This window comes from Pteronotus mesoamericanus, unplaced genomic scaffold, assembly GCF_021234165.1.
Source record: "Pteronotus mesoamericanus isolate MK-2021 breed Mesoamerican mustached bat unplaced genomic scaffold, CSHL_Meso_final contig_20, whole genome shotgun sequence".
Lineage (NCBI taxonomy): Eukaryota > Metazoa > Chordata > Mammalia > Chiroptera > Mormoopidae > Pteronotus > Pteronotus mesoamericanus.
Window position 1 is genome coordinate 69,759,121 of NW_026555085.1, and position 21,474 is coordinate 69,780,594.

The 21,474-nt window shown below is 38.8% G+C and overlaps 1 protein-coding gene and 1 pseudogene across 1 annotated transcript in view; both read right to left on the reverse strand.

Moving 5' to 3' along the window:
* Positions 1–5,563: 5,563 nt before the first annotated feature.
* The window catches only part of ROS1 (ROS proto-oncogene 1, receptor tyrosine kinase), a 101,438-nt gene continuing 85,527 nt past the window's right edge, over positions 5,564–21,474 (reverse strand). The window contains exons 43-44 of the mRNA XM_054569869.1: positions 13,834–13,994; positions 5,564–5,896 (exon numbers count right to left, since the gene is read on the reverse strand). Of these exons, the coding sequence (XP_054425844.1) occupies positions 5,586–5,896; positions 13,834–13,994 (472 nt within the window). The 3' untranslated portion in view covers positions 5,564–5,585. The remainder of the gene's footprint in view (positions 5,897–13,833; positions 13,995–21,474) is intronic.
* Positions 20,252–20,827, reverse strand: LOC129067726 (60S ribosomal protein L9-like; annotated as a pseudogene).

Sequence of the window (21,474 nt, forward strand, 5' to 3'; positions counted from 1 at the left end):
CAGTATATGCTATGATGGTGTTACAGCATCCTTCGCCAGGATATTTCTTCAGTCAATGGGTGACAGATTTGAAAATTGTCTCAGATCTAAGATCTGAGCAAGGATCATAATTTTAATTGGAGTGACCATATCAGCTTCCTAGTTCTCCATTTTTGCCTGATTATAGATATTAAACTACTTGTCTGTTTTTTCTTAGAGACAACATGCTTTATTAACCATCTGCATAGCTCCCTATGCTCAACCCCATTGGCTGCCTCTCCATCATTACATGGACGGGGTTCCCATGGTTTCTAGTGGTCAAGTACAGCCATCTAGCCTCTATTATTTCAGGGCTGCCTCATATCCGCGGATGTTAACAAGCCCAGATCTGAGATGGCCTCTCCTAGCATCAGCTCTGGCCAGCAGAGCAGACCAGCACCGAGCAATAGGAAGAATGGAAGTCACCACTCAGTGAGGTGGAGAAGATTTGCAGAAGGAGGATTCATTTGGAGAAGCAGGGTGGCAATCAGAGGTTCAGTTTGCAGTATGTTAGTTTTGAGATGACTGCTAGAGATGTAAAGGAGACCTGAGTATGCAGTTGAAGAGGAGTTAAGGAGAGATGTTCAGGCTAAAAAGTCATCAATATGTAGATAAGGCTGACACTAGCCATTAGACTGGTTCAGCTCAACCAAGGGTGTATATAAATAAAGAGAAAGTGCAAGGACGGAGGCCAGGGTCACTCCCATGTTTAGACATTAGGGTGCTGAGGAGGAACCCACAAACAAAACTATGAAGAAAGGGTTTAAACAGGAGTAGAAAAATCCAGAGACATTGGAATCCTAGAAGTCAAGTGAACAAAGTGTTTGAAGGATGGAATTATGCACCATGACCTATTATTCACAGGTAAGGTAACCTTATGTCCCGCCTTGCCTGGAATAGTCCTCGTTTCTGTCACACAGCTCTTAATCCCTTTTCAGCTTACAACAGCCTATGCGATCTGACCTGCGCTACCTCTCTCCCCACCCCTCACGTCACTCTTGGCCTTGGTGGTGTTCCTTATGCAGGCCAAGCATCCCTCCCTCTCAGGGAAGGCTTTGGAACTTGTCTTTTCTTCTAATACATATTCTTATGACCTATTTTTAAATTTACTTGAGGTCTTTGCTAAGTATCTCTTTACCAGAGTGGCCTTCCCTGGCTGCCCAACATCAAACAGCCACTACCCTCACGCTCCATCTCTCTGTCTATACCTTGTCCCTTGATTATATTTCTACTAGCATTCAGTGTCCTCTGTCATAGGTTATATATAGAATACTTGTCATATATATTTTTGCTTGTTTATTTTTTATGTCTTCTCCACCAACTAGAATTCTGGAAAGTTAGCTCCATCAAGGCAGACACTTTGTTTATTACTCTCTTCCTAGTGCCTATAACAATGTTTCCTTCATAGTAAACACTCCATATAAACACTCCATAAATATTTATTGGATGAGTGAAAAGAATGAATGAATGGGGAGATTTACAAGTGAGCAGTAAACTACAGTATATCCATCCTAAAGGATTTTTTGCAGCCATTAGAAACATTACCAAAGAATTTTTAATAGTAAGTGGGAAAGCATATACTATCACGTTAAGTAAAAATACTAGATGCAATTATTCCTGCCATGAAAATAAGCTCACATTTGGGATGAAAACAAAAAAAAATAAAAGCTGAAAGAAAATATCCTAAAATATTTACAATACAATTTGGGTGGTCTATTTTGATGCATTGATTCTGATGTAAAAATGCCTGTAAGGATTGGGATAGATCAGCTGATTGGGCCACCACATAGCCCTGGCCATCCGCAAAAAGGAAAGTTGGAATGGCTTCCTTTTACCAAGAAGGGGTCAAAGAGAGGTCAGTGGCACCTTAATATTTATGCCATTTCCATAAAAGCCATTATGCAGATAAAAGGTGGGTTTGAGACAGAGGAAAAACATAATGACACAATAATTTTTTGCTTCTTTTAGCATACATTCACCACCATTTCAAACTGCCAGAATCCCAGGCTCCGCCTAAGTCTGATCAGAAGCTCAAAGCAGTTCCCTAGCTTCCATCATCTGTCTGCCTACGTCTTTTTTTAAAATTTTAATTAATTAATTTATTTTTTTCAATTACATTTGTCTCTGCCTTCCCCCCACCATTTTCCCCTGCCCTCCTCCCCCATCTCCCTCCCTCAATCCTTCCCCACTTTGGCTTTGTCCATGAGTCCTTGCTATATGTTCCTTGACTTTCCCCTTCCCTTCCTTTTCCCCGCCCACCCCTCCCTCCTTCCCTCTTGACTCTGTTGGTTTCTTTTTTCTTTCAGTGTTGCTGGTCTTATTTTCCTTGCATCTTTGTTTTGTTGGTTAGGTTCCACTTATAGGTGAGATCATATGGTATTTGTCTTTCGCCCTCCAGCTTATTTCGCTTAGCATAATGTTTTCTAGTTCCATCCATGCTGTCGCAAAGCGTAGTAGTTCTTTTTTTCTTTCTTCTGTGTAGTATTCCAGTGTAAATGTACCATAATTTTTGATCCAATCATCTACTGATGGGCATTTCGGTTGCTTCCAACACTTGGCTATTGTAAATTGTGCTGCTATGAACATCTTGGGAGATAATTCAGCATCAAACAATCTTCTTGAGTCCCTCCTGGCATTGGACCAATTTTCTGGCCTCCCTTATGAGATAGATATAGGTGAGACCTTATTGTGAAATGTGTTGGGAAAAGGATGACAAGAAAATCAGCCAATTAATCCATTAAAAACAAATACCTGCTTCAACTTAGAGAAGATACAGAGTGTTAAAAGATACCACCATCTCTTCAGAAAGCTTGCACTTAAGTAGATATGATACATAGAAATAGGATTGGATTACATGTGTCTGCTGCCAAATGAGATGTAACAACAAGAAAGGCAACAGTAGTTCTGAGAAGGGAAAGAGGAGGGGGTTAGGGACGAACCTTTCCAAAGAACTGAGACACGAGCTGATCCTCAAAGATGAGTGGGATTTAGATGAGTAGAGAAGAATGGGTGAGGAGAGTGCAAGAGGCCAGGGGAGCCAGTGTGGATAAGCAACACAGAGTGTATCTGGGGACAGGGACAGGTGCTTCTCTCAAGGGCGCTTGCAATAAAGCATTTTCATCAGAATTATATCAATGTTGGTTTTACATAGGTAAATCTTTGTTCACTTGGTCATGTTAAATCATGAGAAATATTTTTCATTTTCAACCTGAATACTTTTCTTATGAATTATTACTTCTCCTTGAAGAATTTGAAAATTAGATTTATTGCTTTTGTATTGTTTTGTTCTTTGTTTACCAATTACACTTTCTGCTTCTATGAGTAATTATTTGCCCCAAGTGTAATACTCCCAGGTCATATTTTGTAGGTAAAAAAGAATTCATCAATAAGATTTTATACTCCTGTTAAATTTTAGTGAGAAACACATTTTAACAAGTGCCATTTTTTCCCTCTTTTTTATAAAATTCAACTTTTACAGAATTAACTTACATGGTTTTTAATAACAGCCATATTGTATTCTATCAATCGCTACTTTCCATAATAAATTTTACCTTTGAGGTTTTAGCTACTGCCTATTTCATTTTGCATTAAATATTTCTACAAATATTATTATTATGAATTATAAGAGACTACTAATTTGTACTTATATTTTAGTTGAAACATGATATTTTTGGTCTGTTCCTCTCAGATAGTCTATACATTTCTTCACTGTCCAAATTGCGATGAAAATGTATTATACTGAAAATTCAATCTTTGTGTACATTTCTGATCCCTTTGTGTTTTTCAAAATAAAAGTCCATGGCACTGGCAGAGCAAAAGTCCTGGATGCAAGCAATGGAAACTATCTCTGGTTGATTTAATGTTTATTAACAAGATAAGGGGTTACTGATAGAATCCCAGACTGGGGGCTCTCTGCCCAGAGCAATGGCTAGAAGCAGACAGCAGGACCGGTCACTCTGGTTGCCCCAGCTGCCAGAGGCACCATGCTCTAGATTTGCTCTGCCAGCCCTCCTGGCCCTGGACACTGCAGTTGTGCCAGACCAACTGCAGTTGCCACCATCACCAGGAAAGACTCGCTGTGATGCCTGTTCTGTGCATCCTTAGCTCTCAATCAGAAGCCTGTGGTGGGTGCGTCTGAGCGGTGGGGCCAGGTCACGTGCCTACCTTCTTTGGGCAAGAGATCCTGGAGGAGTAAAAGGAGCACCATTCCCATCTGGAAGATGAAGACAGAGGAATTCCCTAACCTGAGAAGGGGTGTCAGATGCCGGGCTCTCCAAAAGAGCGATAAGTGCCCAGTAGAGGGTCAGAAGATGAGAGAAAACATTCTGCCTGGCTCAGCAGAATACCAGATGTGACCGCAGATCCTGGACTTTTACTTGGAGGTTGCACACCGCACAATGCATTGACTTCCCTGTGTTCCTCACCCCTCAGCCAATCATCTGTGAAGGTCAGCATACACTAGGCAAGTTTAAAAATGAGCTGCAGTCTCCAAGGTGGGAAGGGATACATGATCCTCTTCCTTGGTAGATGTTAGCAAATGTTTTCATCAAAGTGTTCTTCTCTATATCTAAGAACATCCTGTGTATCGCTATTTAGTAAGACGCAGAAAGTTTTCATTAGTGTTGCTATTAGAGCAGTTAAGACTTTCAGTTTAAATGGATAGCTACAAAAATAAATGATTGATTTTAAATCAAAGTGTTTCACAGAAAACATTTTAAATAGTTCTCATTTAGGTATTTATTATTTCGTGTAGTTTCTAAAAATCACAGAGCTTTTAGTTAGCATTGTATAATCATTTATATTTAATTTTCAGAACAATTTAGTACTAAATGGAATCTTAAGTATTTTATATGTAAAATAGGTATGACAAATAAAAACAATCTTTATATTAGCTCATTTTCATCATAGTACCCAAGTCACAGAGAGATTTTTATACTACCAATGCTAAACTTCAGGATTTAGACATCTTCATGGTCCCATTTCCATTATTTCAAAACCTTCAAAATACAAAATATTTCCAAATGGTCATTGAAGACAGTATTTTATTATAGCAATAGCTTTCCCAATGACTTCTTATGTCATAGGTGCTGGTTCCTTTGGGATGTGTAGTTATTTATTTTCTCAGTTTCTTTTGGGATCATCTGTGGCTCCATTGGACCCCTGAGCATGCTTCTCATCCCCTTCTTTCAGGCTCTGAACAGTCCCATTCTGTCCCTGACCATCTGACCCAGATGTTCCGGTTGCCATCCAGACGGAAGGGCGGGCAACGGTCTAAGTGTCCTCAGGGGGAAGGGAGAGCAGTTTCCCTTCCGGACTCATGAGCCTTCCTAAGCTTTCCAAATGCTAAGCAGTTCACCTCAGAATCTTACTGAAGTTTATACAGCTGGTATGGGGATTGTCACAACTGAAACAAGTGGTTCTCAGAACCAAGGTTAGAATTCAGGAACTTCCCAGTGTTCGTTCAGAGTCATAGACCACCACCAGATCTATCATTTTACTAGGGTTTCCTTTCAGTGACTGGTTAGTGGGAGTGTTTATCTCGACTGTGCATTTCCCAAACAGAGCTGTTAATCAGACCCATCTCCATGTCCGCTGTGAGTGAGGCAGGCATAGTTCAGGCCTTCGGGCTTGCCAGGAGGGCAATAAGCCACTTGTTTTTCTTGGCAGAGGCCTTTGTCTGCATGTGGTTCCTTCTCTCCTTTCCTCAGACCACAAGATCCAGATTCCTCGGAGCCTGGAGGACCCTCAGAATTATCTTCAGCTTGGCTGTACTCTGTAGCAAGTACCATATAGTTTAACCCTTCTTGGTTCTTGGTTTCCATTAGAGCAATTGGCATACTGTCATCCAAATTCAAACAAACCATGTTGCCATCTTCATCTGTGAAAAAAATATAAAAGTTATCTTAGTATCTATTTGATTTCCTTTATTTGTAATATACAGGCAGTATGAGAATTACACCACCAACAACTATATACATTGGTTCAGCAAACATTTATGAGGCCCGCAAGAGAACACAGAGATAAACAAGACATGCTCCCTGTTCTCGAGGCAAATACAGTCTAGTAGGGGAGCAGATGTAATACCATAGGGTGATATATGCTATAATAAAGGGATACATAAAACATGGTGAGGCACACAGAGCTGATTCTGCCATAACAGGTGGAATGGGTCATGGTCTTTGTGATAGAAGTGAAGAAATCAGGATCCTTTCTGTTTAAAGTGCTTATCCTTCCATCCTGCCACACCAGCTAAACTATCTACCTTTAAAGATGTGTTTCTTTAAATTAACTAACGTAATCATTTATTAAGATACTATTTATGGGATTCCTACTATGTGCCAGGCTGTGTTATCGATAACACAGCAGTGAATGAAACAAATTTGCATGTTATTTGGGGTTTACATTCTAATTGGGAGAGACAGAAAATAAATTAGCAGACAATTAAAGCTATGTCAGGTGGTAAACAGTACAATGAAGGAAAATTCAGTGGAATAGCAGGCAAGAAAGGAACGGTGGGAAAGGGACTGTTATTTTAGATGAAGTGTTAGCAAAGTCCTCCCCCATTAGGTAAAATTTAAGTAGAGAGTTGAATTAAATGAGAGAATTCGCCACAGGGAGAGCTTAGGAAGAAGATTCAAGTAAGAGAGAACAGTAAGAACCAAGGTCCTGAGGCAGCAGAGTGCTGGGTGTGGACTGAGGAAGAGCTAGGCAGCAAATGTGGCGGGCCCTCCTCAGCGATACCCCCAGGACAAGTAGCACTTGAAACCGCTAACAGTAATTGACAAATTTAAAACTAGCATGCTTCTGACCTCCGAAGGCTGATAGGAAATGGACCTAGGCTTGGCAAGTTCTGATGGCAGGATGGAGGTAGAAGGAAAACAACATGATATTTATTATTAATAATAACAATTGTTAACACTTACAGAGTACGTCCTATGTACCAGGCACTATTCTAAGCTATGAACATATAAGAACACATTCTTCTATTAAGTAAATACAAGCATTATCCCTAGTTAACAGATGAGGCAATTGAGGCACAGAGGAGTTAAATAATTTGCCCAAGTCACACAGCTGGAATTTGAGCCCAGGCAGTCTGCCTCAAGTCTGTGCCTTCTTATTTGCCCTCCCCAAGGGGAAGATGAAGTTGCTGAGCTGTACAAGGGGACCCATGTGCGTGAACAGTGCGCCCTGCAGGAGTCCATGAGAAGCACAGCCTCGGACGTGTGTGTGTGTGTGTGTGTGTGTGTGTGTGTGTGTGTGTGTGTGTGTGTGTGTTTGAAAGAGAGAGATGTAAGGGGGGCAGCAGAAAAATGGACAGCCAGAGGGTAATTGGCCTTCCTCACAGTTATGCTCATGTTACTTTCGTCTTTTTCTACTGAAAGGCTGACTTTCTTACACAAAAATGTATAAGAATTTTTAATTAGCAGAGCTTCTGAAACATTTCACAGGTAATCAAAAAGATAAATACACAATACAATATAAATACACAAATGTATATTTTGGGACTTGTTTTTTATCAGTACTTTCCAATCTCTGGGTACTAGTGCCTGGATAAAAAAATATGATCAGAAATATTACTGTCCTTGCATAAAGTATATTTGAAAAATCAGAAGTATTTCAGTAGCTGCATGATGGTCCTTCCCTTTGTCCCCCCACCTTTTCAGCAGGAGGGCATCGAACATGTGGGTAAGGCCTGCCAGGCTGCCAGCCTTCAGGACCGAGTCCCGATGTACATGCAAGTTGAATTTATTTGAAATGAGTTTATACCGAAATATGAGAACATGTCAAAGGACTAAGGGAAGCATCATTGTATCTACTTTTTTCTCGTTGGATTTTAGTGGCTCTACCTATTTACCAAGTTCCACACCTGATGCAAAGTTTATTTTATTACGAGAGCATATGAGCTACTGACCCTGCTCTGTATTATTAGGTGCTTTTTTTTTTTTGCAGACCCTCCCACTGAGGGCAAACAGGATGCCCAAGCTACAGGCTCGCAAGCTCTTTGGCATCATCTCATGTTCAAATACCATCATATTTTTGAATATTTCAGACCACATAAATGGTTGCACAGTGTTGTAAAATATCTTCCCCATAGAAATAACTTTATCAGATGCCAGGTTTGGTTAGTGCTTAAGTGATGGAAGGATCTAAACGTTATGAGTATTTTCAGTATGTACTAATTACCATTGAGAAACTCATAAGAATTAATTTGTCATATATAATAATAGCAATATAACCTATCAAAACGTGATAGAAAGAAGTAAGATATTTAACTTCAAGTAGTCCAGTGGCGCAGAGTATTGAAGAAATTAGGCTGTTCCTAAAAAGCTTATAAAAATTAGGCTAAGAAAAATTTAGAATTTCAACAAAAACTGAAATCTACAGTATAAGTCTGTATACTTACTTATTTTTATCCCATTAAATAGCATATTGGGAAACTTTCTAATGAAACATGATTTTAATTTTTTTGTCTATTGTTGATTTAAAAAACCTCATATAAGACAAATAAATGTTTTATACAAATCCTGGCACATATGTGAAAGGAAAATCATTAGCTAACTATTTTATTGGTTCGTGATACTTAGAGCAATATTTAGTAACCTGACCCTGGCAAGCTTTCAGCAATCAGTACATCTTATTGCATAAAGAGACGTGCAGTTGGTAGGGGGAGGGGTGTTTGTTTATTTTTGTTTCAAAACTGCTAAATAGAAAGCCTGCAAGTCAAATCTTAAAAGAGAGACTCTAAGCAAAGACAGCATGTACTCAGCAACCCTCTCTTTAAGAGGGAAATATTAAAATAAAGACTTCCAAGTAAGACAGGGTATTAACAGACGAGACATATGCCGGCTGACTGGCTATGTTTAGAACAGCAGCGGAGCATTTAGATTTGTTTCCTGTAGAACTCTGTGGGACTGGTGAGGTGATGTTTACACAAATGTTTGGATGAAGTCACTGGGATATTTTTACTAGATGCCCAGATATGTTACTTCTCTTTCTATCCCCTCTCCACCCCATTAGGTCAGTAGGACCACGGGATAAGCATGGTGTAACTGCTCCCTGTTATCGTAATACCCTTTTTTTTTTCCCAAAAAAGTCCTTCCGTGACTTTCTTATCTTCTTATATGTGTCTGACAATAACAATGAAGACAGACATTGCACTGCTTTGCTAAATATGCCTACCAGTCTGCCAAGCAGCAAACTATTACTCAACACATTCTCTTTCATTAAAAAGGTAATTAAGTTAGGCTTGCCTTGAAGGGATTCTTCCTTGAATTCCATCCTTAGCAAATATGAGAACTCTTTCATTCTATTTCTTCTCTCTTCTCTGCCCCTTTGGTTCAATGACTTATCTATCAAAATTTTTAGTGATTTCCATATCTCTTACTTCAGGAATTCCTTACCTTCAGGAATTACATGCATTGCAAATAACAGAATGAGATTTTCCCTTTCCCCTAAAATTATGTGTGTGGGGCACAGAATTTCTTGTTTTTACCTAAATTATCAAAGTTTGGTTATATTCCCGGTTAAACTCTTTCTGCGTTATTATTCTGCATATTTATGTCTGCTTCTCTATGTTTTTGAACACTATTTAAAATTTTAATTCAGTCTGCCGAAATCTGGCACTAAATAAATTTTATATACTATTGTTATATCTTTTCTAGTAGGCTAGAAGTAACGTTTTTTCCCGCCCCCTAGCTGTGCAGCCCACTATTGATAACTAATCGGGGACAGTGTACGTACGGGCCTAGTACTTCCCCAGCCATGGCTCTGCGGAGGCTGAGAGCACAGGCTCTAGAACAGAGTCAGATTTCAACCCCACCTCAACCGCAGGACCTTGGGCAAGTCGCTACACTTCAGTCTTCTCATCTGTAAAGTGTGATGATAAAAATACCCACGTCACAGGGCTCGTGTGGGGACTTAATGACTTTGCCTACATAGCACAGCGAGTGGCACTGGAAAAAAAGTGCTAAAATAAAACCAGCTATTATTGTAACTAAAAGTCACCTACAAAAAGGGTCTCATCCTGTATATTTACTGTGAGCATCATTTGTTACTCATCTCAGTTTCTTAGGTGAACTAGGTAGTGCAACGTGCTAAAAAGATTTTCTCGAGGATGCACAGGGACTTGTGGTAGAGCCAAAGGTGGAGCTGAGCTCTCAGGGCCTCTGACACCCCTTACGGCAGCCTCTGTAATTTTGATAAAAGTTATGCACATATGAGAAGGAAAAGATTCAATGAGCAAAGAGTTGGATTTTAAAACAGAAGTTAACTGTAAAGTCCTGCATCCCTCTGGAACTTCACTTCTGCAGCATTTGATGGCTCCCTCCTCCCTGAGCCGCCCTCCCTGGGGTTTCCATGACAATGCTCTCTTATGCTTTGCTCTTCTCCCTCTGGCTTCTCCTCTCTGTGCCCCCCTGATTTCTTTGTCAGCCCCTCCCATACTGGCAGTTTTCTGTGTCTCAGTCACTGTGCACTTCTCTTCTTAGTCTGCACACTCGAAATCAATGACCTCTTCTGCGCCCTGGACATCAATTGCCGATATTTACAGGACTGACCTGTAACTGAACACTGGGCTTCCCCACGTAGCCCACACCCAGCTCAAACCAAACGTGGCTCCTCCTCCCGTGGCCCCATCCTCTGGGAAGGGCACTGCTTCTCTCCTCGCTCCTCAGACCACTGGCACCATTATCTCCTCTCTCTTCTTCACTAAATCAGACACGACGTCCTCTGCCATCTAACTCTGTGGTGACTCTGAGTCCGTTTCCTTCTCTCTACACCTGTTGCCATTCATTAATTCAGCTTTCATTAGTTTTCATTCCCTACAGGAACTATCTGTCCAATTTCGTCATTTGCCATTTCCCACCTTCATACATGTTTATCATGTATGATAAACAACGTGAAGATCTGTGCACACCTCATTCGCTATTACTCCTTGCCTTTCTGCACACTGCTCCTACTCTTCTGAAATAGGATTTTTTTTCCTCACCTCCCTGCAGAACTCAGCCTAGAAGTAACCTCCTCCGAGTGACTTTTATTAACTGTCCTTCCACCCCACAGTGTGGATTCGACGCCCTTCCTCTGGACTCCCACAAAACATGGGTTTCTTCTCAGTGACAACATACCTCCTGGCTTCCAGCAGAAGACACAATATAAAATCATCTACTCGCCAAATCTTTAAAAGTAAGCTTATTTGTAAGGGAAAGCATAGTAGAGAACTGACCAGAGAATCTACAACTCATGTATTCCTCTAGATTACCTAAATTCTATCTCTGAATTCAGCCAGTACACATACAAACATGCTCAAATGAACATTTCTGTGAATTGGTTGTATATGCATATAAAATACCAGGAAGAATATAACCAAATTGTAAACTATAGCTAGCACTGGGGAGCAAAGATAGGAGGAAGCAAGAGACTTTTACTTTTTACTCTGTTTAGCTCATTTTAGGTTTTTACACAATAAACATAAGTTACTTTTATAATGAAGATCTGTAGATACAGTTATAAATAATATAACAAGAACTGTTACTGAGATTAATTGATGACAATGTTAAAAAGAAAATCAGAAAGAAATCAGCAAATGTTTTTATGGTTAATGTAAAACAACATAAAATTCTTTGGAAACCTTCAAAAAGATAACGATTCTGTTTAATTTTCATAAGGCCTACCAAAATAATATTCAGGAACAAATCTGCGTCAGAGTCTTATCAGTGAAGTGCTGCTTTTAGAGATTAGATCAGTGATTTAGTAAGAAAACCATGCTTCCAATGCCAGGTAAGCAAAACCAGGTGCCTCTTGTCTTTCAGATACCTACACATTCAACTCAACCCAGTTACTTCCATTTATCTACCTTAGGAACAAAAGATTTCGTTTGACATACAAGCATACCACTCGAGGTCATGGTTCCTCTAACATTTCCACACATCAGGTTACGTAGTTGAGAACTAAACCAAGAGGGGGCAGATTCAAATGGCTTGAGCAAAACAGTATTATTCACTAGTGAACCAGGACACTCGCCTTTCCTGTGGATAGAGACACAGTCCTATGACAGGGACAAGGCAATTTCACCAGGAGAAACAGAGCTCACCATGAAGCTTAACATATAAAATTAAAGAAACTGACTCTAGGTTTCTGAAGTATTTCTTACTTCAAATATTCTTGCCTCCTCTTTGTCTTTAAAGCAGCCCAATGAAACACATTGAATTCAGGTGCTTAAAACACCACACTGTGGGCAAAAATTAATAATTTTGTTGAAATAATTTCGAAAAATGTTATCAAAATTTCATTCAGAAAAATGCATTACATAAATATTTAGAAAATGAGATGGACTTGATAGCATGTAGAAGGACTTACAGGTATGTTTTCCCTTATCTTGTGTGACCTTCACATAAGCAAGTATAAGTCTAGAACCTTCCAAAAGGATGGAGTTGTGTAGCAGTTATAACTCTGCAGGTCTCAGCCCTGCTCTTGGAGTCAGCCAGCACCACAACGAGGATGCAGGTAGAGACAGTGTGAGACTGTTCTCTTGTCTCACAAGGGCCATGCATGCCAATGGAAAGCAGGGTCTTTCCAATCTGTCACCTAGCTGTTTATGTCAACGAAGTCACATGATCAGAGTCCTATCTCCGTTCATGTCACCTATTCGAAGTTACTCAAAATATGTAGTCAGAAACACAGCAAACAAAACAAGCAAATATTCACCCTTGAGTTTCTTATTTTCCTGTGATTAGTCAAGGTGAAGGTCTCACCATGGGCTGAAGTAGTGAGAAGACTCCACGACCGTCACCAGCCAATCACTGTAAAGACCAAGAAAGAGCCTAATTTCTGAGAAATTCTGAGTTATGATCCATCTTGCCGGGTTTATGTCCAAGCTCTTGCATTAGAAAAAAATAAAAATAGGGTGGCTGTGAACTAATAATGGGAAGGAGTTCCAAAGCAGCTGAAAAGGATCATTTTAAAATTCATTTTGCTGCAGCCAATTAAGCAAATGTATTATAAATCTGGTTTTGGAAATGAATCAAGTGACTACTGTGTTTTAATTATGTTTTGTACTTTTCATAGAACTATAAGGCTTAGTCTGTCCATCACAGGAGAATGACTCCAGAAGATTCTTCTCTTGATTAATAAAATACTGAAGTTGTGGAATCAGACTAGACTGTAGCAAGGTATGACCCACTGCAGGAATCACAGCAAAAATACTCAGCAGTTAGAACCAACGAGTTAGATATATGCATATCAACATGGATGGCTCTTAGTGCTTGATGAAAAAAGAAAAGAAGCATTATGTAACACAACAGCATTTGTGCATACAATGGACAATTTGCAGGAACATATACAGATAAAAAGATATACATTAAAAACATTAGAATGGAGTCTGGCAGGGGAAGGAAAAAGGTGGAACAAAAGAGGAATATAGAGATAAAGGAACCAAACAAGCAAAATAAAAGAGAAGTCCTGTATAGACCAGTGATGATAATGGACCATAAACTAAGAGTCCATAATTAGCTCAACTCTGCACTTGAGGGCCAAGCTGCTGTGAAGGGTGGAGGGGAGAGAGCCTCGTGAAAATGTAGTGTAACAGGGTAGTTCTCCTCCTCACTGTCTGAGATTATAAAGTCATGGACCACATCTCTTTTTTTTTTTTAATTTAGTGCATAAATCAAAATTATTTTCAAAGACCACTAAAATAAGGTGATGCAAGTATATTATCCTTTTTACCCACTGTAAAATGTCTTCTACACACATCCCATTTTAACTTTGTTCAGTCCACAGTGGAGAGAAAACCAGAAAATTTTGACAAAAAATCAAACGTACCTTCAAAGCCTTCATTTATGATTCCACTAGGGTTCACTTCTCTGCATTGAGAAATACTATTTAAGGAAAAATTTCTGAATAACTGAAGCTGCTCTTGAATTTTATGGAAAGTAGGTCTTTGGTCAGGTTCTTGAGCCCAGCACTGGGTCATTAAATTCCACCTGGATATGTGAGTAAAGGCATGAAAGTAAATAGTGATTGGATGTCTTTAGGCAACCATTACTGATAACATAACCCAGATAAGGTTATTTTAGAAGAAAAAGATTTTGAGTTATTGTCAGTTGTCTGTAATTAATAGAAATGAAACAAAACAAAGTTTTTGGTCTCTTATTTAATAGTAACCTGCAATATAGCTGCCTTTATTGGATAACACTTTTCTTTTGAAAAGCTGACAATATTTTAACAGTTATTAATCTAGATAGATAGATAGAAAGAAAATGTTCACTCAACACCTAAGGAAGCTAAAAGCTATAAAAATTATTGAAGATTAAAATGACTTTACATTCATACCTTAATATTTAAAACAAAATCTAAGATTACTCCAGTCCACAGAGATATTTAGTGGCACAACCAGAGGCAGAAACCATATTTGATTCTCATGTTTTTATTCTTCATTACATTGTCAGGTTAATTAAGAGACTCAGTTCCCCCAGACATAAATAGCTGATTGATTAAATATTATCTTTCCTTAAGGATTGTTTTAGAAATTTCTATGCAGCACTCTTAGCCAGTGTTCATCTATTCATTAAGTAGTTAACTAATTTATTGTATAGCTCAATAAATTGTACTTTATTGCCAGCAGTATCTCAAGAGCTGTGATGTGGCAGCGTGGCAACCTGTCCTCTCAGGAATATATTTGCATTGTAAATGTAAGAAGGTGATAAAATTTATCTCACTACAATTCATACAAGCAGGGGGGAAAATATAGCTCATTTATATTGTTTGTAACTAATTAGGCCTGTCTCAGAGCCCCCACCTGGCAGAAGAAAATTAACTACTTTTAATGAATGCAGTTTAAAACATAATCCAATTCAGCACTTTAAATAACCTTGGTAGGTACTGCTCACTCTTTTCTGGATAATAGTTTAATCTCTCATATTTTTAGGCTATTCCTACTCCCTCCGCCCTCTTCCTCAAGATAATGTCAAGATACAGTGTCAGGCTGAAAGTCTTGTGTGACATGCAGGGGCACAGTGAAACAGCGAAGCGTCCCTTAGGCCCCACTGCCCCTTGGATCTCTGCAAGTCTCCTAGTGGAATGATCAGTAATTCCATAGCAGTGACTGATCTGGTCCAAGATGCAGGCACCAGATGCTATCTGCAGGCTATGATATCTCTGCCTTATCTTTGGGCCCTGAACTGGTCTTCCTTTTCTCTTTCTGGCCATAGCCTTGAGGCTGTCCTTGTGTCTGCACGGTGTCCTTTATCTGCAGACAAGACCTGGGAATCCATTCTGTTTCTACTGCAAGCCCACAGGGCGCTCCCTGGCCTACTCTCTAGCATCCATCAAAAACTTCACATCACGTGGGGGAAAAAGGAGGCTTTAAAGTTGGAGCTAGACTTTCTCTGTGTGAACATGCCCTCCTACCCCCTTCATGATGCTGGGTCTGCACGATCAATGAGGGGCATCCCCTGCTCAATAATCTCCTTGCCATCCTCCCACGCCGAGAGGAGCGGGCGGTTGCTCCATGCCCTTGATGTTGCGCACACCTGGTCTGACCGAACCCTATAGAGAAGGCTGCAGGACCTGGATGTCCAACATCTTCACCCTCCTGCCTTTACCTGTCAAGGTCTCTTCTTCCTATGCTTCTCAAGGGCTTAGCAGGAGTAGTGTTTCTACTCACTTCCTTTTTTAATTAGATTAACTTCCTCTTTTTTATTAGATCATCCTTATATAGATTTGTAAGTCTTAGTCACCCAAACTGGCATTTAATACACTAACAAGGAACTAAAGGATTCTAGATAACACTGTCTCCTCCAGGCTTGGTTTTTCAAGTCTACTGCCTTACTAGGAAGGTCAAGTGCCTTTCTCTCTCTCTCTTTCTCTCTCTCTCTCTCTCTTTTCTGGTATTATAAGGCAGGTTGGGTGCAGGGAGAGAAAAACTAACAAAGAAGCATCAATTGTGAAGGATTTAAAAATATTAGGACTACTATATCAACAGATAAATATAAAATTACAAAATACAAGTTATTAAAAAAAGTGCTAAAGAAAACACTGTAAAATCTAACAAAGATGGAACAGTTTGGGTAAGTTGCTCATGGAAGGCCCCTCTGCAGATGTGACATTTAAGCCAGAGAACTTTGTGGGAAAATAAGATGTTAGTCATGGGAATAGGGTGGGGATGGGAGTCAGGGAACACACTCAAAGGAAAAGCATGTGTAAATTTCTAAATTTGGAAAGAGCTCGGCACATTTTAGAATATGAAGGGAAGCTGGTATGGCTGAAGAGCTGTCACTGAGGAGGGGAGCAGAGGAGATGGGGTCAGAGGAGGGAGGTGACACCATGCAGGTCACGTGGACCCGGCCAGGAGCTGGACTTAGGACACTGCCATGGTGAGCTGTGGAAAGTTTTTAAACAGCCATGATTTTTATATTTTTAAAGGATTACTCAAGCTGATAGGTGCGGAAAATGGGTTGTAGAGGAGCAAGTTGGAAGGAAGGAAGTTATTAAAGAAGACTAGGTGACAGTTAATGGTGGTTTGGACTAAGACAAAGGCAATGGAGCTAGTGCAAGGATATAGTCAATCACAGGTGACAACGATCTGCTAACCATTATGAGTATTGTAGTGAAAATAGCAACTATCTATTGTAGGAATTATAATCTCCATTTCATTAGAATGTGGTGAGCAAATTCTCCTTCCATTTCTATCATTTCTTGATAAGCATCTCAGGTCAGAGTTAGTACTGAATACGGAATACTAAGGAGAAACCTGATACTGGTCTATTTTCTAGTATTGATCTGATGCCTTTTCATATTTATTTATTTTTTTGTATTTTATATGTTTATTATATACTCATTCTTTTTATACATTCTACCTATCTGTATCACTTTGTTATAAATAATTTTTTAATCTTTATTTTTTGGTCAAATACATTTGCCTCCACCTTCCCCTTTTCATATTTATGACAAGAAACTTACATTCTGGGTATAGAGTGCTAAATTTGGCTCTATTCTTATAAAAATTAGAATCATGGCTGAGAACCTAATCTTTTACATAACACGTGGCATTTAGAAATAAGGCTGATACAAAGACTCCAATTAAGAATGATTATATTTGAAATAAAACATTTTTAAATATTTTAAGTAATAGAGTAGAATTTTGATGACTACGCCAAGGGTTGTTTTAGGAGGTGTAAGGAGAAAGTAAAGTATAATTCTCCACAGGAACCATTTTCTTTCCGAAAAAAAAGGTTATAATTCAAAGATATGGACAAAAAATAGAATCTCTCTAGACTTCTCATACTTCAATTACATAATTTTTACTTATTTTATTTATTTATAATCTGCCTCATTCTACAAAGGATTTTAAGACACTTGAAGGAAATTATTTAGGACAAAAAGAAGGAAAAAGCAAGAAGGAAGGGGAGGAAGGAACGGAATCCATGCTGATAGTTGCCACTTAGCCACACTGCACACTACCTTCACACTACCCTCCAAAAAGCTCAGCCTCTTGTTGAATCTGTGTAATTTATTTAAGCAGATATTCCTATTTTTTCATTGGCAGAGACATAATCTACATTAAACCTCATCATTTTTCTTAATTTTCTGATGGCAAAAACATATGACTTATGGCATATAAAACCTTTCTGTCCCCCAATCCAGGGACAAATGAACACTGAATTGCAATAGATTAAGCAAAGAAGGACTCTATAAAACAATAGTCATTTAAAAGTAAAGAGTACAACTTGGACAACTTGAAATAGCTTTAAGCTGGCAGTGGTATAAAATGAAGTAGCTTTCAAGAATTTAATTCTGAAAATGCATTTCTTACCATCAGGTAAATTAATAACAACTATTCTTTTGGCATACAGGTCTTCCCTTATAAATAGGCACTTGTTACAATTCAATATCATGCATTAGATACTTGCACTCACTTATAGTTACAAATATTCAAACTTATTACTCTAAATAGATACACAGGTACCTTACTGTTGTTACAAATTTATCTGGGCTGGTTGTTTCAGCTCTATACAGATACATACTCATTATACTTAAAATATCTCATTTAGCTAAGTGCTCACATTCAAATTCCTTCATTCGCTATGCCAACCCTTAACTCTTCATTGCCTCATTCTTTTTTCAAAATAACATGAGACTCATTAACCATGTTCATTTTTAGCATCAATGAGTAAAGTATTTGGATTCACAAATCAATTAAAATTCAACAGATGAAAACTCCACGGCATCTTTCAGTATTAAGGGTGTGGGTGTCTATAGGTATTTAAACAAAGCACATAAAACTTTGATTTTAAGAACTACCTTACTCATTACGCCAGTCCTGCGGAGACTCAATAGCATCTGGATGCATCACCCATATTTTTAAGGGGTAAAAATGAGAAGGTGAACCTCGTGTCCTCCCACTGTCCCTCGCTGCATTCGAGGGACTCCCCAGCAATTCCAGCTGCTGCCATGATGCATCAGTCAAAGAACCCCAAGAGCTCTCACTTGAAGTAGATTGCCCTTTGATCCTGCTTCTTCTTGAGAGCGATGTGGTTGTTGTGTGCACTGAAAGCTGAAGAGAACACCGAGGACTGGACTTTCCACATACATCCCAGGCTACAGGAAGAAGGGGGAATGCTCTGATCGCCTGCATTCCATTAATAGCTGAACACAGCATAGCCATCTACAGGCTCACCTGACCCAGAGTGCATCCAGGTGCTGAGAATTTAAGCAGTGAATAGAAGGTGCAGCATGGCTCAGTGCAGACTTTCAACCCTCTAAGCTGGGCCTGTGATCTCAGAGAACTGCTTCAAATAAAAATCAGTTCCCTCTGTACTCTAAGGAGAGTAGTTAATCTTTATCGTGACAACTTAAGGCCTTGGCCAGATTGAATGGCACTGCTGAGAGCTCCATTTCCTAGCACAGCTTGTTTTCCTGGTTGGCAATGAGTTAACCCTTCCTGGGGCTCTGAGAGTTATACAGCACTGGGTGGGGGAGGGCTGGGGGCATTGTTTACTTTTTAATTACCAATGTTTAAATGGACTTCAAAACCACAGGTGGAAAATTTGGTTTCATAAAAACTACATTTTTATAAAACTAGAGCAATAATGTATCCAACTGAATAATCAAGATAAAATTATGTAGAATATTATCTTTTCCTACTTATAATCAGAAATGTTTTTCTAGCATTCTTCCCCTTTCTTCCAGTTGCATTTTTGGATACCTTTGGATTAGAGCAAAGTTCAACATACGTATACTTTTCTGCTCCACAATAGTTAATTAATTATCCACCTTTCTGTCCCCAAACAATATAAATGAACACAATAAAAGTGTGTAACTCAGTGATTAATTCCTAAAGTGTTTATGCCAGATAAAGTCTAACAACACAAAGAAAATTTAATGTGATTGAAATTCTGGGAAAATTTTCTGAGTGTTTGATATATATGTAAAAGATATAAATAATGATTAGTTTACTTATTATTTAATAAAAATGTATTTCATATTTAGGTATCCTGGGTTTTACTCAAACCCTAGATCAAAGGTTTTCAAATTCTATATAAGTTTTTATCCCTAACTTACAGGATTCTTCCCATCTCTCCCCAAAATATCAGAAGCATATTTTTAGGCACTATCAGCAAACTTGTTCATGTATGTGTATAACTAATCTCCCTGTAAATACACCAGATGCTGTAAAAGCTAAATCATAAACAAGCAGTGATTCAAATCTTCTTCTTCTAGCTGGAAGGTTTAAAAACATCCACCAGGAAAACATCCAACCAAGGTGCCCAGTTCTTAATCATCTTTTGGCTCTGGTCTGAATAATCCTCTAAATAACACAGCACAGTCAAGGCAGTACAATCATGGTGTGTATCCGCATACTGCTAATTCCTTTTGCACTTGTCTGTACCACACAGTTTAGCACTTTATTACATGTTGGCTTGTTATCCAGCTGCTCCATCTGAATGTCTTTTCTTTCAAAATACATTCTGAGATGCTGAAGGGACGCGACCCTGTTTTAAACACCTCTGAATGTCATACAATCCTTAGTAAGGTACTGTGCACATAACAGATAAATTTATATTTGTTGCTTGCATATTCTTTTAGAAACTTCTTGTGTAAAACACCTCTTGGGAAAAGTCTCAAGACTTATTTTTTTCTCAAACTAATACATGGCTTTTATTGAATCTTTAAAATATTGCAAATAAGTCTGAGGAATCATTTGGCATCTTGCTCTTTCTGTAGCTGAACAACTTAGATCTTATTCATCAGCCTGCTGAGCAGCTCCTTTTTCAGAAACGAGATATCATCCCAAAATTTTCTGATACCTTTGTTTTTAACTGCTGTGTTTTGCTGAATCAAAGGAGCTGAATTGATACAAGTTCAATGTTGTTTCCTTCAAGAATCAACTTATATTTCTGGGCTTCAGATAATGAACAAGCAATGCCTGAACTCATCCAAACCCTGAAGATGTATTTGTCACCCACAATATTTTTTATTTCAACAAGAGAACCATCCTCCTGAATATCCACATTGATGGGGCAGTGAGCATACACAGACCTCACCTTGAAACGGAAGCCCAGAGCAATACCCTTGATCGTGGTCTGCGAGTGACTGCAGATGGCGCGAATGGTGGGCCGTTCCTTTCTATTTCCCCACCATTTGCCACCCCTGCACCTCTTCTTTTTCTGTCCATAGAGGCTGAGTTATGCTTGCTGTGACTTAAGTCCCTCCACAGGGTGCCTCCGGGGCCCTTCACAATAGCTGTGCGTCCTTTCAGAGTGAGGTCAGCATTTTCTGGCATGTCCACAGTCTGATTGCTGAGAAGGGTCTTCATCCTCACACTGCAGCAAAGTGACTCAAGACAATATTTCTGCTGATGTTGTTCACAAAAAGGTGGATGAGTACTCAGCAAAAATAGCTTGGCTTGTTTTTCTTTTATAATTAAGTCAAAATTACATACTCTTTGAGGATCACAGATTTATTACAATTCAACAGTGGCCAGAATCAATTTGATAGAGTCACTAAAACTTAGTCATTACATGTTAAGTTTATAAACAGATAAGAATTCATATACTTTTTATTAGTACTATATCTCAATATCAGGTCTATCAACAAATGCAGTCTAACTTTTAAACAATATATTCTTACCTAATAGAATCTTTTAATCTGCAGATTAAGATATTAGCCAAATCATACCTTCCAAAATAAAATGATAGATACACACACACACACACACACACACACACAGAGTTTTCATTTATTTATTAAAATTCACTTAGCCAAGTGTATGAATATATTCGACTCTTCCAAATTTTGTTTCTGAAGTGAAACAAAATATACACATTCACTTCAGAGAGAGAGAGAGAGAAACCATCTTGTGTTTAGTGAATTGTTACAATCAACTTATATTTTATGTAGGATATACAAATATATAAATACCAGTTTTTGTTTTAAAATACCATATCAATGAGTCATAAGATT